Source organism: Salmo salar, chromosome 06 (genome assembly GCF_965601325.2).
Source record: "Salmo salar chromosome 06, fSalSal1, whole genome shotgun sequence".
Lineage (NCBI taxonomy): Eukaryota > Metazoa > Chordata > Actinopteri > Salmoniformes > Salmonidae > Salmo > Salmo salar.
Genome location: NC_138296.1, coordinates 47,460,659 through 47,476,057, shown reverse-complemented (window position 1 = coordinate 47,476,057; position 15,399 = coordinate 47,460,659). Strand labels below are relative to the sequence as shown.

General features: G+C 43.2%; 1 protein-coding gene across 1 annotated transcript; it reads left to right on the top strand.

The window, feature by feature from the left end:
- Positions 1 to 240: 240 nt before the first annotated feature.
- LOC106607493 (ubiquitin-conjugating enzyme E2 Z) lies at positions 241 to 15,198 on the top strand. Its single transcript, XM_014204490.3, has 7 exons — positions 241 to 975; positions 2,365 to 2,437; positions 2,896 to 3,083; positions 3,917 to 4,028; positions 4,430 to 4,542; positions 8,557 to 8,647; positions 14,708 to 15,198. Exons 1-7 carry the CDS (start codon positions 539 to 541, stop codon positions 14,882 to 14,884), a joined length of 1,191 nt encoding a protein of 396 aa, XP_014059965.1. The 5' UTR covers positions 241 to 538; the 3' UTR covers positions 14,885 to 15,198.
- Positions 15,199 to 15,399: the final 201 nt, after the last annotated feature.

Below are 15,399 nucleotides of genomic sequence, written 5' to 3'. Positions count from 1 at the left end.
AGGTTGTAAGTCACGTCAAGGTATGGTGTTCTAAGAACATGTAAAATACTAACTGTAGGCCTACTGTTGTATGTTGCTACTTTAAGATGATTTCCACCTTTTAATGCGGTGAATGTTGTCTAATCGGGTGTGGACGCAGTCAAACTGTCGCCGCCAGGTGGCAGTAAAGGTATTTTGTGCTGTGGAGAGGAAGTGGTTATTGAAAACCGAAGAAAAAGCTAAGCGATAAACAGGCTGAAACTGCAAACTGCGTTGGTGACTGGTAAAACTGAGAATTTGTGATGGGTAATAGCATTAACTTTTCGACTGACAGTTTGTAGGTTCTTAAGACATAGCTAAACACGATTAGCTACTTTTGGAGGCGAGAAGAAAGACATGCAATTCCGTGGGAGCGCTTTTTTTCGTCTTCGCCTCTCCTTGCTCTTCCTCATTTACCGACTGCGTGAGGACGGACTCAAAACAAGAAACTACTGTATCGGCAACTGTCAATAACTGCAGCTAGCAAGCTAGCTATAACCTGAACACGTGTTAATTTAGAATGGCGGATAGCGTAGGAGAGGTTGCTAATGGTGAAATTGGGTTAGGTGTTGGTAGTCAGGGAAATGGAGCTCCGCTGTTACCGAGTTTGGGTAATTCTCTGCCGGGCCACTCGACGAGTGGCGCTAAACCGGCCTCACCACCCCCAGCAGCGGCTGCGGAGACTGGCCTAGCCGTCATGGCCCCTGGAGCCACAACTACCTCAACCGTGGGGACTGGGAGCGGGTTTGGAGGTGCAGGTGTTCTTAGCGCGGTAGTGGGCTCTGCCATTCCAATACCCCCTTACTCGGCCACCAATGCTCTGCCGGGCGGTATCGGTTTGGGGGTGGCCGGAGCGGGCCTCTTGTCCCAGATTCACGCAACGTCCTGGGACCCAACACTAAGTACCGACTGGGACAACGAGAAGACGTCCCAGCAATGCATTCTCCGAATCAAAAGGTAATAATTTGAGTATGCAGATATACACTGGTGGGCTTGCCTGTTAGAACATATGGGATGTGGTTCCAACTTCCATGCTGTCTGAAAACGAAAGAACCACACGTGTATTTTTGTGAATATAAATGCTAGTTTTCTACAAACATCAGTGTTACACTACTGTGTTTACATACATAGTTCTTGATCGTGACTCTCAATTCCTTGACCATACACATGAGTCATTGGACGAAAGGCGTCTTCTGTGGACTCAATCTGAACGTTAACACTCGTCGCTTGCAGTACGGTTTTGGAAGCACCTTTCATATCAGGGGGAAATAAATAAATATATATTAAATGATACACACCTTCATCGGGTTAGTGTTCCCACACGTCCATATCTCCATGTTACAGGGATTGTTTAATTAGCCATCTAGCATGCTCTGAACACTTGTGTCTAAGTGTAGCAGAAGTGTAGTTTCGTTGGATGGAGGCACCCATAACTGTATGGATCTGTTTTTTTTAAGGATTCTTTCCCGCTGATGAAAGATGAGGGCGGTATGTTTCGAAAGCCCTGTCGCAAGTGATGATTAATGACGTTTCTAAACGTTAAAACAGCGTCAGGATTGTAGTTCAAAATATGTAGTTTTGGGCGAAGCTAATAGCGACTGGGGGGCGCGCCGCCTAGAGTTGGAGAGCTAGGACTGACAGGATTTGTGAAGAGCAGAGTCAACAACCTCTGCATAATCAAAACAGTTGCTTTGAAAAGTACCAGAGGCCTGCCTTTAGTTCCAAGTGAGAGCGGGTCCATCAGAACTATGACCCAGTGAGACACTGGTGCTGGCCTGCATAGATGGAAAGAGAAGTTTAAGCCTTTTTGGTGAAACACAGGTATATCCTGTAGGAAAATGTGCCCTAAGAAAATGCTTACTTAGGCTACAAGTTAAGCCAATAGTTTGTATTAATTGGTCAGAGTTACTGTTGTCATAATGTGTAAATCAATTTGTGTATTATGTGACTCTCAGTAATTAATATATTGACCTTATGAAACGTATAAACACAACGTTATCAATATTACATTGTTGGCATAAAAGGTGCCCCGAGTGCCAGTCTGCTTGTGCCATCATGGGCGACAGGTAGCCTAGTGGTTAGAGCGTTGGACTAGTAACCGAAAGGTTGCAAGATCGAATCCCCGAGCTGACAAGGTAAAAATGTCGTTCTGCCCCTGAACAAGGCAGTTCCAAGGCCGGCATTGAAAATAAGAATTTGTTCTTAACTGACTTGCCTAGTTAAATGAAGGTTAAAATAATAATAAATCATGCCAAGTTGGCAAGAGCACGAACAGATCTGTGATCAGGCTACTGTCATTGTGTATTTGCATATTTTCTTACGTTTCTCTTCTTACTCTTTCCTCAGGGATATAATGTCCATCTATAAGGAGCCTCCCCCGGGTATGTTTGTAGTTCCTGACCCTCACGACATGACTAAGGTAAAGCTCACAGACTTCCACTACCTAGGTCCACGGGGTCTGTCCAGACCACCTTACTGTTGTACATTGAGCTAGCCAGACCCCTTCCCCCAACAACTCCTATCCCAGGCTCAACTTGTTGTTGGGGGGGATCCTTCTTGAAAGAAAGTTAACATAAGTAAATTGTGGCCTGACTAAATTAACTATTTATCAGGTAATTTACCCTAGTTTGTCTTCTAAATTATAACCCACAGACTCAATGTTTGTACTAAGTCAAAAGAAAAATGAAATTGGACTTACTAAACAAAAAATACAGCCTTGAAGAACTTTTGCCTTGGCAAGAGGAACAACAGCCATCTTGGAATTAGTCTTCTGCACAACTATTATGAGGATTATGGCAACCATGCGAATTGTGGAGAAATTCAACGCATCGACATCCTCCCTATATATTAGTCCTGACTCTAGTCTTCCCTCCTCAGATCCATGCCCTCATCACAGGACCCTTCGACACACCCTACGAGGGAGGCTTCTTCCTCTTTCTATTCCGCTGCCCCCCGGACTACCCCATCCACCCCCCACGGGTCAAGCTCATCACTACCGGCCAAAACACTGTGCGCTTCAACCCCAACTTTTACCGTAACGGCAAAGTATGCCTCAGCATCCTCGGGTAAGCCAGGGTCCTGCAGCTCAGGGGAAACCTGCTGCACCTGAGCAACCCATACTTCTATGCCCAGTTCCCTTTCTAACTAGGCGATGGGGTGACTAGGGGTCAAAATGGGACAAGGCATTCATAAGTCTACCTATTAAACCCAGGCCCATAGAATAGCAGCTCTTAAAATTATATACTTGGGGTACTGTGTGATGAGACCTGCAATCAATATCATGATTCCACCTAATTACACACAAGAGCATGAAAAACAGCAGACAGTGCTGCCCAAAGTTGCAAGTCAGTCTGTATTATTAATGCCTGACCTGGTCTGACCACAACTGTAAGGGGTAGATTCAGGTAACGGTCATTCTTTGGCGGAACATGCTTATTTATGGCAGCTCTCTAGAGACTCAGATAATTTCTTGCATGTCAGCACTTCCTCCCAGACCCGGTCCAGATCTCCCCCTCACTGTCGACGTGTGGGTGACTTTGGCCCAGAGGATGTGATGCCATCATTCTCCTGCTTTCAATAGAATACCTTTTTAATTTTCTTGGAATAACGTGCCCATGTATCGTAAAACTATTTTGCACCTATGGCTCCTTGAATCAGCTTTGAAGTACTTCCTCTCGTTCCCTTTACAGTAGTGTTGGTCAGTCTCGAGAACCTACAGGGAGTTCAAAAGCTTGCACTACGAAGAATAAAATTGAGCTACTATTCAGTCTACTGTACTTTTTTGGGTGAAGCACCGTAGTTCATATAACTTAAACGTAATATTTTGCTTAGTGCGCGGGCTCCAGATGTGAATCTTTTGTGCATTAAACTTACCTCTTTGTTCTGGTTTGTTGTGTAGGACTTGGACAGGGCCAGCGTGGAGCCCAGCCCAGAGCATCTCCTCAGTTCTCATCTCCATCCAGTCTCTGATGACTGAGAACCCCTACCACAATGAGCCAGGCTTTGAACAGGTAAGCCTATAGCCCACTGGTAAGTTGGCTTCTAATTTAGCTGGCAAGCCAAACCACAATCCCCAGAATGCAGTTAAATCCTACAGCCTTATGGGGAATGTGGTTCAGTGAAGAAATGCAGCCATTTTGATCAACAAAGCTACTGTTTTTTTGGCATATGATATTGTGATGTAATATGACTGTGTTGTCCGACTTACAGAAGTCTTCAGCCGGTGTTCTATGTGTCTATTTAGTCCGTTGTTTGCCATTTCTTCCCCATTTGTAGAAGTCTGTAAACGTGTGTGAAAAGCGTTTTTCTGTCATCAGCTACGGACTGACCATACCAGTGTGGAATGTGTCACGTTTTGTGTCTTGAGAATTGTCCCCTTTACACCTGCTCCCTCTGACACTCCCTTTGCCAGGAGAGACACCCGGGGGACAGCAAGAACTACAACGAGTGCATCCGCCATGAGACCATGCGCGTGGCTGTATGTGACATGCTGGATGGGAAGGTGCCCTGTCCAGAAGCCCTGTGGTGAGTTAGTCTTGGATTGTTCACTCCAAAATAAAAGTTTGAGACCTTTTGAAAACTCAAAACTTGACTGATGTCGAGATGAGTCAATGTCCCACGGCATCTATTGTCTAGATCCAGCTACAATGGCTTCAGAAAGTATTCACACACCTTGACTCTTTTTTCCACATTTTGTTACAGCCTGAGTTTAAAATGGATTACATTGTCATTTTGTCACTGATCTACACACAATACCCCTTAACCTGTTAGGGCTAGGGGGCAGCATTTGCACGTCTGGATAAAAAAATTTACCCGATTTAATCTGGTTACTAATCCTACCCAGTAACTAGAATATGCATATACTTATTATATATGGATAGAAAACACTCTAAAGTTTCTAAAACTGTTTGAATGGTGTCTGTGAGTATAACAGAACTCATTTGGCAGGCAAAACCCTGAGACATTTTCTGACAGGAAGTGGATACCTGATGTGTTGTATTGACTTTAAACCTATCCCATTGAAAAACACAGGGGCTGATGAATATTTTGGCACTTCCTATTGCTTCCACTAGATGTCACCAGCCTTTACAAAGTGTTTTGAGTCTTCTGGAGGGAGATCTGACCGAACAAGAGCCATGGAACGATGATGTCCCATTAGACACCTGGCGCGCGAGTTCATGTTGGGTACCCTCGTTCCAATACGTTATAAAAGAGAATGCATTCGTCCACCTTGAATATTATTCATGTTCTGGTTAAAAAAGGCCCTAATGATTTATGCTATCCAACGTTTGACATGTTTGAACGAACGGAAATATATTTTTTCCCCTCGTTCATGACGAGAAGTCCGGCTGGCTTAGATCATGTGCTAACAAGACGGAGCTTTTTGGACATAAATGATGAGCTTTTTTGAACAAAACTACATTCGTTATGGACCTGTGATACCTGGAAGTGACATCTGATGAAGAGAATCAAAGGTAATGGATTATTTACATAGTATTTTCGATTTTAGATCTCCCCAACATGACGTCTAGTCTGTATCGCAACGCGTATTTTTCTGGGCGCAGTGCTCAGATTATTGCAAAGTGTGATTTCCCAGTAAGGTTATTTTTAAATCTGGCAAGTTGATTGCGTTCAAGAGATGTAAATCTATAATTCTTTAAATGACAATATAATATTTTACCAATGTTTTCTAATTTTAATTATTTAATTTGTGACGCTGACTTGACTGCCGGTTATTGGAGGGAAACGATTTCCTCAACATCAATGCCATAGTAAAACGCTGTTTTTGGATATAAATATGAACTTGATAGAACTAAAAATGCATGCATTGTCTAACATAATGTCCTAGGAGTGTCATCTGATGGAGATTGTAAAAGGTTAGTGCATCATTTTAGCTGGTTTTATGGTTTTGGTGACCCTGTCTTTGACTTGACAAAACATTACACACAACTCTTGTAAATGTACTGTCCTAACATACTCTAAATTTATGCTTTCGCCGTAAAACCTTTTTGAAATCGTAAAACGTGGTTAGATTAAGGAGATGTTTATCTTTCAAAGGGTGTAAAATAGTTGTATGTTTGAAAAATTTGAATTTTGACATTTATTTGGATTCAAATTTGCCGCTCTTGAAATGCACCTGCTGTTGATGGAGTGCACCACGGGTGGCACGCTAGCGTCCCACCTAGCCCATAGAGGTTAATGTCAAAGTGGAATTATGTTTTTAGAAATTAATAACAAATGAAAAGCTGAAATGTTTTGAGCTGCCCAGTGACATGAGCCTAGCAGACGAGCTGAATAACTTCTATACTCGCTTCGAGGCAAGCAACACTGAAGCATGCATGAGAGCATCAGCTGTTCCGGATGACTGTGATCATGCTCTCCGTAGCCGATGTAAGACCTTTAAACAGGTCAACATTCACAAGGTCGCAGGCCCAGATGGATTACAAGGACTTATACTCTGAGCATGCGCTGATTTACTGGCATGTGTCTTCATTGACATTTTCAACCTCTCCCTGACCAAGTCTGTAGTAACATGTTTTAAGTCCCTGTGCCCAGGGACGCCAAGGTAACCTGCCTAAATGACTCCCGACCCGTAGCACTCAACGTCTGTAGCCATGAAGTACTTTGAAAGGCTGGTCATGGCTCACAACACCCTTATCCCAGAAACCCTAGACCCACTCCAATTTACATACCACCCCAACAGAGCACGCCCCCATTCTCATCGACAGGGCTGTAGTGGAGCAGGTTGAGAGCTTCAAGTTCCTTAGTGTCCACATCACCAACAAACTATCATGGTCCAAACACACCAAGACAGTCGTGACGAGGGCACGACAAAGCCTATTCCCCCTCAGGAGACTGAAAAGATTTGGCATGGGTCCTCAGATCCTCAAAATGTTCTACAGCTGCACCATCGAGAGCATCCTGACCGATTGCATTACTGCCTGGCATGGCAACTGCTCGGCCCCCGACCACAAGGCACTACAGAGGGTAGTGTGTATGGCCCAGTACATCACTGGGGCCAAGCTTCCTGCCATCCAGGACCTCTATACTAGGCGGTGTCGGAGGAAGGCCCTAAAAATTGTCAGACTCCAGCCACCCTAGTCATAGACTTCTCTCTGCTACTTCACGACAAGCTGTACTGGAGTACCACATCTAGGTCCAAAAGGCTTCTTAACAGCTTCTACCCCCCAAGCCATAAGACTCCTGAACAGCTAATCAAATGGCGGACTACTTGCATTGTTCCCCCCCACCCCCACTTTTACACTGCCTCGCAAAGAAGGGCACCTATTGGTAGGTGTGTAAATAAAAAGCAGCCGTTGAATATCCCTTTAAGAATGGTGTAGTTATTAATTACACTTTGGATGGTGTATCGATACACCCAGTCACTACAATGATACAGGCGTCCTAGCTCGGTTGACTGAGAGGAAGGAAACTCCTTAGGGAGCATCACCATGAGGCCGATGGTGATTTTAAAGCAGTTGGCGTTAAATGGTTGTGATAGGATGGATCAACAACATTGTAGTTACTCCATAATGCTAACCTAAATGATGGAATGAAAAGAAGCAAGCCTGTACATAATACAAATATTCCCAAACATGCATCCTGTTTGCAATAAGGCACAAAAGTAATACTGCATACAAAGGATTATGTTTGGGGCAAATTCAACACAACACATCACTGAGTACCACTCCATATTTTCAGGCATGGTGGTGGCTGCATCATGTTATGGGTATGCTTGTCATCTGCAGGGGCTAGTTTTTTAGGATAAAAAGAAAAGGAATAAAGCTAAACACAGGCAAAATCCTAGAGGGAAAAGCTGGTTAATTCTGCTTTCCAACAGACACTGGGAGACAAATGGACCTTTCTGCAGGATAGCAACCTAAATGCCAGGCCAAATGTACACAAGTTACTTACCAAGATGACATTGTATGTTCCTGAGTGGCCTAGTTGCAGTTTTAACTTAAATTGTCTAGAAAATCTATGGCAAGACTTGAAAATGGCTGTCTAACTTGACAGAGCTTGAATAATAAAAATCATTAAAAAAGGGAAATATTGTACAATCCAGGTTTTCCAAGCTCTTAGACTTACCCAGAAAGACTCACAGCTATAATCGCTGCCAAATGTTACTAACGTGTTCACTCAGGGGGTTGAATACTTATCTAATCAAAAAATAGTTTTATTTTCCATTAGTATTTTGTGTAGATCGTGCTCAAAAATGAAAATGTAATCCATTTCAATCCCACTTTGTAACACAACAAAATGTGAAAAAAGTCAAGAGGTGTGAATCGTTTCTGAAGGGACTGTATATGCCTGGACTCCAAAGTAAGGCTACAGGCCACGTCTAATCTCCTTATTGTATATGAGGCATATTGTTGAACCTTCTTAACAGATTAGATTGCAAGAGACATGTTCAAAGCCACTGACCCGCAATACATTTTAGAACAAACACAGCTTTCAGTGGCGAGTCATTTAATTTGTAGTCGTTTTAGCATTTTGTTTTGGTGGTTAATTAACCTCATGAATGTTCCTGTGTTGCAGGAGTGTGATGGAGAAATCATTCCTGGAGTACTATGACTTCTACGAGGGGGTTTGCAAAGAGAGACTACACCAACAGGGACAGAACATGCAGGTATTGCCAGAGACCTCATTCTGGCTCTCTGGCTGTCTCTCTCTGTGTGTACACATTTCTTTATGCACCTTGGAGAAGCAGAACACACAGGTTATAATGCATCACACATCCTGATGACTAATGCACCGCACCTTACCTGGGGTTAGAGCAGGGTTTCCCAAACTGAGTCCTCGGGGACCCCAAGGGGTGCACATTTTGGTTTTTGCCCTAGCACTACACAGCTGACTCATAATCAACTAATCATCAAGCCTTGATTATTTTAATCAGCTGTGTAGTGCTAGGGAAAAAACCAAAACATGCACCCCTTGGGGTCCCCGAGGACCGAGTTTGGGAAACCCTGGGTTAGAGGAAGACGGGGATCTACATGTCCAAACATTTTAAAGGGGTACTTCAGGATTTTGCCAATTAAATCCTGTATCTACTTCCCTACACACAGATGAACTTGTGTATACAATTTTTTTGTTTCTGCGTTCATTATGAAGGAAGTTGGAGGTAGTTTTGCGAGCCGATGCTGACTAACATTAGCACATGACTGGGTGTCTTGTGGTAACAGTTAACAATGACTGGGTGTCTATGGTAATAGCTAGCATGAACGCAGAAACAAAATAATGATATCCAGTAGCAGTGCGTGGGTAAAATCACCAGTGTCTTGAAAAACGTTTTGGAACACAGCTAACTCTCGCGTGAATGCGCGCAAATGAACTGATGCCCTTCCCTGGGTCACCAACTTCCAACTTCCTTTGTTGGCTCTCTGTTCACCATAGAAGCCTCAAACAACTTTCTAAAGACTGTTGACATCTAGTGGAAGCCTTAGGAAGTGCAAAATGAACCCTAACTCACTGTGTTCGATAGGCAGGGACTTGAAAGAACTACAGGAACCAGATTTTCATTTCCTGCTTGTATTTTTCTCAGGTTTTTGCCTGCCATATGAGTTCTGTTTTACTCACAGACATCATTCAAACAGTTTTGGAAACTTTAGAGTGTTTTCTATCCAAATCTACTAATAATTTGCAAATATTTGACTCTGGGCCCGAGTATTAGGCCGTTTACTCTGGGCACGCTTTTCATCCGAAATGGAAAATACTGCCCCCTATACCTTGACAGGTTAACCACATCTTTGTTACATTACAAAACCAGAGAGCAACCTCTGTCCGGAGAAGTCCACAAGGCATATTGCATGTAACAAACAGTTACATGACCTATAACATGGTCAAGCAAGGTAATGTTTCCAACCTTTTCAGACCACTAAACAACTATTGATTTAGAACCACAGAGTTACCGCAAGTCACAAAGAAAACAGGAGCTGCCTCCACTGTACCACCACCATTTCAACATCATCAAATCACCCATGCTTAGTCTAATACAGTGGCAACTAAAAAATACCAAAAACAATAGTCTAAAAATGATGTGGCTGTCCATGGTTCTGATTTGTGTACGTGCAAGTAGAAAACAAACGTGTTGACTCACCCGCCAATGCCATCCTCTCATGTTGATGATCACTCTGTCATACAGTACACGCTTTTATTTTTTGTTGTCCTAGACTACCTAGCTAAAATGCTTGCTTGCTCGCTAGCTTAACTTCCTTTTTGTAGGCAATGTTAGCTAGTTAACATTAGCCTTCTACTTATTGAACTCTCAGGCCAGGGGCACAACAATATATGGTTAATTAATGGTTGGATCAGAATCGGTATTATAATCATTGGCCAGTAAGGAGTATTAAGTAAAACCACAAGTCCAAATCCCTATCTCCATCCATGGCTAATTTAGGAAAGACATGATTTTTTTCTAGCTAGCACAACCAAATTCAACAATTCCAGTTGTTTCTGTCAGTGATGTATGCTCTTGTTGCGATTTGATAGAAGTTACGCAAAATCCAAACTGGCTTCCCTTGACACTTTTTTGTCGTTGGTGTGCCAGGACCATTCACAGTTGAGCTCACTCAGTTTAGCTCAACGCTGATTGGCTATTATTTTAGATTTTTTATTTATTTTTATCAAGGGAGTCCAAATGCTCACTGGCTTCCCTTGCATTCAATGCTACGGGCGGCAACAATGTCATACTCTTTTTGGACCAGACAGCATACAGAGACAGAGGTGTGCTGTTTTGCTCGCTCAGATGCTTTCTCCAGTGCTGTACATTGAGACATCTGCAAAATTCACAAGAGACTCAATTGCACTCCACACTGCCATTTCCCACCTGGACAAAAGGAACACCTAGGTGAGAATGCTGTTCATTGACTACAGCTTAGCGTTAAACACTATAGTGCCCACAAAGCTCATCATTAACCTGTTAGGGCTAGGGGGCAGCATTTGCACGTCTGGATAAAAAAATGTACCCGATTTAATCTGGTTACTAATCCTACCCAGTAACTAGAATATGCATATACTTATTATATATGGATAGAAAACACTCTAAAGTTTCTAAAACTGTTTGAATGGTGTCTGTGAGTATAACAGAACTCATTTGGCAGGCAAAACCCTGAGACATTTTCTGACAGGAAGTGGATACCTGATGTGTTGTATTACCTTTAAACCTATCCCATTGAAAAACACAGGGGCTGAGGAATATTTTGGCACTTCCTATTGCTTCCACTAGATGTCACCAGCCTTTACAAAGTGTTTTGAGTCTTCTGGAGGGAGATCTGACCGAACAAGAGCCATGGAACGATGATGTCCCATTAGACACCTGGCGCGCGAGTTCATGTTGGGTACCCTCGTTCCAATACGTTATAAAAGAGTATGCATTCGTCCACCTTGAATATTATTCATGTTCTGGTTAAAAAAGGCCCTAATGATTTATGCTATACAACGTTTGACATGTTTGAACGAACGTAAATATATTTTTTCCCCTCGTTCATGACGAGAAGTCCGGCTGGCTTAGATCATGTGCTAACAAGACGGAGCTTTTTGGACATAGATGAGCTTTTTTGAACAAAACTACATTCGTTATGGACCTGTGATACCTGGAAGTGACATCTGATGAAGAGAATCAAAGGTAATGGATTATTTACATAGTATTTTCGATTTTAGATCTCCCCAACATGACGTCTAGTCTGTATCGCAACGCGTATTTTTCTGGGCGCAGTGCTCAGATTATTGCAAAGTGTGATTTCCCAGTAAGGTTATTTTTAAATCTGGCAAGTTGATTGCGTTCAAGAGATGTAAATCTATAATTCTTTAAATGACAATATAATATTTTACCAATGTTTTCTAATTTTAATTATTTAATTTGTGACGCTGACTTGACTGCCGGTTATTGGAGGGAAACGATTTCCTCAACATCAATGCCATAGTAAAACGCTGTTTTTGGATATAAATATGAACTTGATAGAACTAAAAATGCATGCATTGTCTAACATAATGTCCTAGGAGTGTCATCTGATGGAGATTGTAAAAGGTTAGTGCATCATTTTAGCTGGTTTTATGGTTTTGGTGACCCTGTCTTTGACTTGACAAAACATTACACACAACTCTTGTAAATGTACTGTCCTAACATACTCTAAATTTATGCTTTCGCCGTAAAACCTTTTTGAAATCGTAAAACGTGGTTAGATTAAGGAGATGTTTATCTTTCAAAGGGTGTAAAATAGTTGTATGTTTGAAAAATTTGAATTTTGACATTTATTTGGATTCAAATTTGCCGCTCTTGAAATGCACCTGCTGTTGATGGAGTGCACCACGGGTGGCACGCTAGCGTCCCACCTAGCCCATAGAGGTTAAGCTAAGGACCCTGGAACTAAACACCTCCATCTGCAACTGGATCCTGGACTTCCTGAAGGGCCACCCCCAGGTGGTAAGGGTAGGTAACAACACATCTGCCACGCTGATCCTCAACATGGCGGCCCCTCGGGTGCGTGCTCAGTCCCCTCCTGTACTCCCTGTTCACCCACGACTGCTTGGCCAAGCACGACTCCAACACCACCGTTAAGTTTGCTGACGACACAACGGTGGTAGGCCTGATCACCGACAATGATGAGACAGCCTTTAGGAAGGTCGTCAGAGACCTGGCAGTGTGGTGCCAGGACAACAACCTTTCCCTCAACGTGAGCAAGACAAAGGAGATGATCGTGGACTACAGGATGAGGAGGGCCGAATACGCCCCCATTCACATCGACGAGGCTGTAGTGGAGTGGGTCGAGAGTTTCAAGTTCCTTGGTGTCCACATCACCAGCAAACTATCATGGTCCAAACACCAAGAAAGTCGTGTAGAGGGCACGACAACACGTTTTCCCCTTCAGGAGACTGAAAGGATTTGGCATCAGTCCTCAGATCCTCAAAGTTCTACAGCTGCACCATTGAGAGCATCCTGACCGGTTGCATCACCGCCTGGTATGGCAACTGCTTGGCGTCCGACTGTAAGGCGCTACAGAGGGTAGTGCGTACAGCCCAGTACATCACCGGGGCCAAGCTTTCTGCCATCCAGGACCAATATACTAGGCGGTGTAAGAGGAAGGCCCAAAGAATTGTCAAAGACCCCAGTCACCCAAGTCATAGACTGTTCTCTGTACTACCGCACGGCAAGCAGTACCGGAGCGCCAAGTCTATGTTCAAAAGGTTTCTTAACAGCTTCACCCCCCCCCCCCAAGCCATAAGACTGCTGAACAATTAATCAAATGGCCACCCGGACTTTATTTGTCACATGCGCTGAATACAACAGGTGTAGACCTTACAGTGAAATGCTTACGTACAGGCTCTAACCAGTAATGCAAAAAAAGGTATTAGGTGAACAATAGGTAAGTTAAAAAAAACAACAGTAAAAAGACAGTGGAAAAACAGTAGCGAGGCTATATACAGACACCGGTTAGGCAGGCTGATTGAGGTAGTATGTACATGTAGATATGGTTTAAGTGACTATGCATATATAATGAACAGAGAGTAGCAATAGCGTAAAAGAGGGGGTGGTGGGCGGGACACAATGCAGATAGCCCGGTTAACCAATGTGCGGGAGCACTGGTTGGTCGGGCCAATTTGAGGTAGTATGTACATGAATGTAAAGTTAAAGTGACTGTGCATATATGACAGAGAGTAGCAGCAGTGTGAAAGAGGGGTTGGGGGGGCACACAATGCAAATAGTCCGGGTAGCCATTTGATTACCTGTTCAGGAGTCTTATGGCTTGGGGGTAAAAACTGTTGAGAAACCTTTTTGTCCTAGACTTGGCACTCCGGTACCGCTTGCTATGCGGTAGTAGAGAGAACAGTCAATGGCTGGCGTCTTTGACAATTTTTGGGGCCTTCCTCTGATACGGCCTGGTGTAGAGGTCCTGGATGGCAGGCAGCTTAGCCCCAGTGATGTACTGGGCCGTATGCACTACCCTCAAGTGCCTTGCGGTCAGAGGCCGAGCAATTGCCGTACCAGGCAACCAGTCAGGATGCTTTCGATGTTGCAGCTGTAGAACCTTTTGAGGATCTCAGGACCCATGCCAAATCTTCTTAGTTTCCTGAGTGACACTGCTATTACTCGTTGTTTATTATCTATGCATAGTCACTTTACCCCTATCTACATGTACGAATTACCTCGACTAATCTGTACCGCTGCACATTGACTCTGTACGGGTGCCCACTGTATACAGCCTCATTGTTATTTTATTGTATTACTTTTATTATTTTTTCCTTAACCAACAATGCAGTTAAGAAAATAGAATTAAGGGCTTGTAAGTAAGCATTTCATGGTACCTGTTATATTTGGCGCATGTGACAAATAAAATTTGATTTGAAGGAAATTTATGAAACACAAAGAAAATATTTGTAAAAAAATTATTGGTAAATTATTTTGGGAAGCCTGGCTTCCCTTGGCATCCATGAATGTATGCTACGAGTTCATCTGACTCTTCATTGCCAAAGTAATTTGTCCCGGTTTATTTACAGAAGGTTCTCTCTACACATATAAAGAAATGCTCTCTATACATGTATAAATAAATGATTTGTACTCTTATACAAAATACATTTTAAAAACAGTATATACTGCTCCCACATGCTTTAACCCCTCACCACAGTGGAAAATATGAGATGTTGAAATATGAGATGCATATCCCACACACTTTTTCTCCTTACATGCGTCCAGGACCCTTTTGGGGAGAAGAGGGGTCGCTTCGATTACCAGGGCCTACTGGCACGCCTGAGTGCCACCCAGAGGCGCATACGGGAGAAGTGCCCACCGGAGGACAACGATGACCACTCGGACTCGGACACCAGCTCCTCAGGCACAGACCCAGATAGCCAGGGCAGCTCCCAGCCTTAGCCACCAGATGGCGCCACACAACCTATTTTTCTGTTTCTCCCTTTCTGTTTTTGCAGGATGTTTTTGGCAACAAGTTAGATGTTGGAGGGGGGGAAAGGCTTGATATCAGGAAGCACTTATGATACAAAGGCAGGGGATAGCTAATGTCTGTTTTTGATTGGTTCTTTTTCCTTCCCCTGCAAATGACTGCCTTTTGATTACTTTTTGTTGTTGTTTGTTTTTCAACTGTTGTAAGTAAACAATGCTAGTGTTGGGGGAAGTTTGGCTTGTAGAAATGGACACTAGTTGTTTTGAAAGCAATTTTTCATACACTCTGCCTTTTTGTTGTCTTTATTTTCCCGCGGCTGATTGGATGAGGAAGTAGAGGTGAAATCTGAGATTGCCCATTCTCAATATTCAGTCAGTACAACCACGTCGATCGTCTTAATCAGATCACCAACTTCTATTCTTTCATACATCGGTACATACACCTCAGACTATCCACTTCTAAAGTCCCATTGTCTCTTATGATCTTT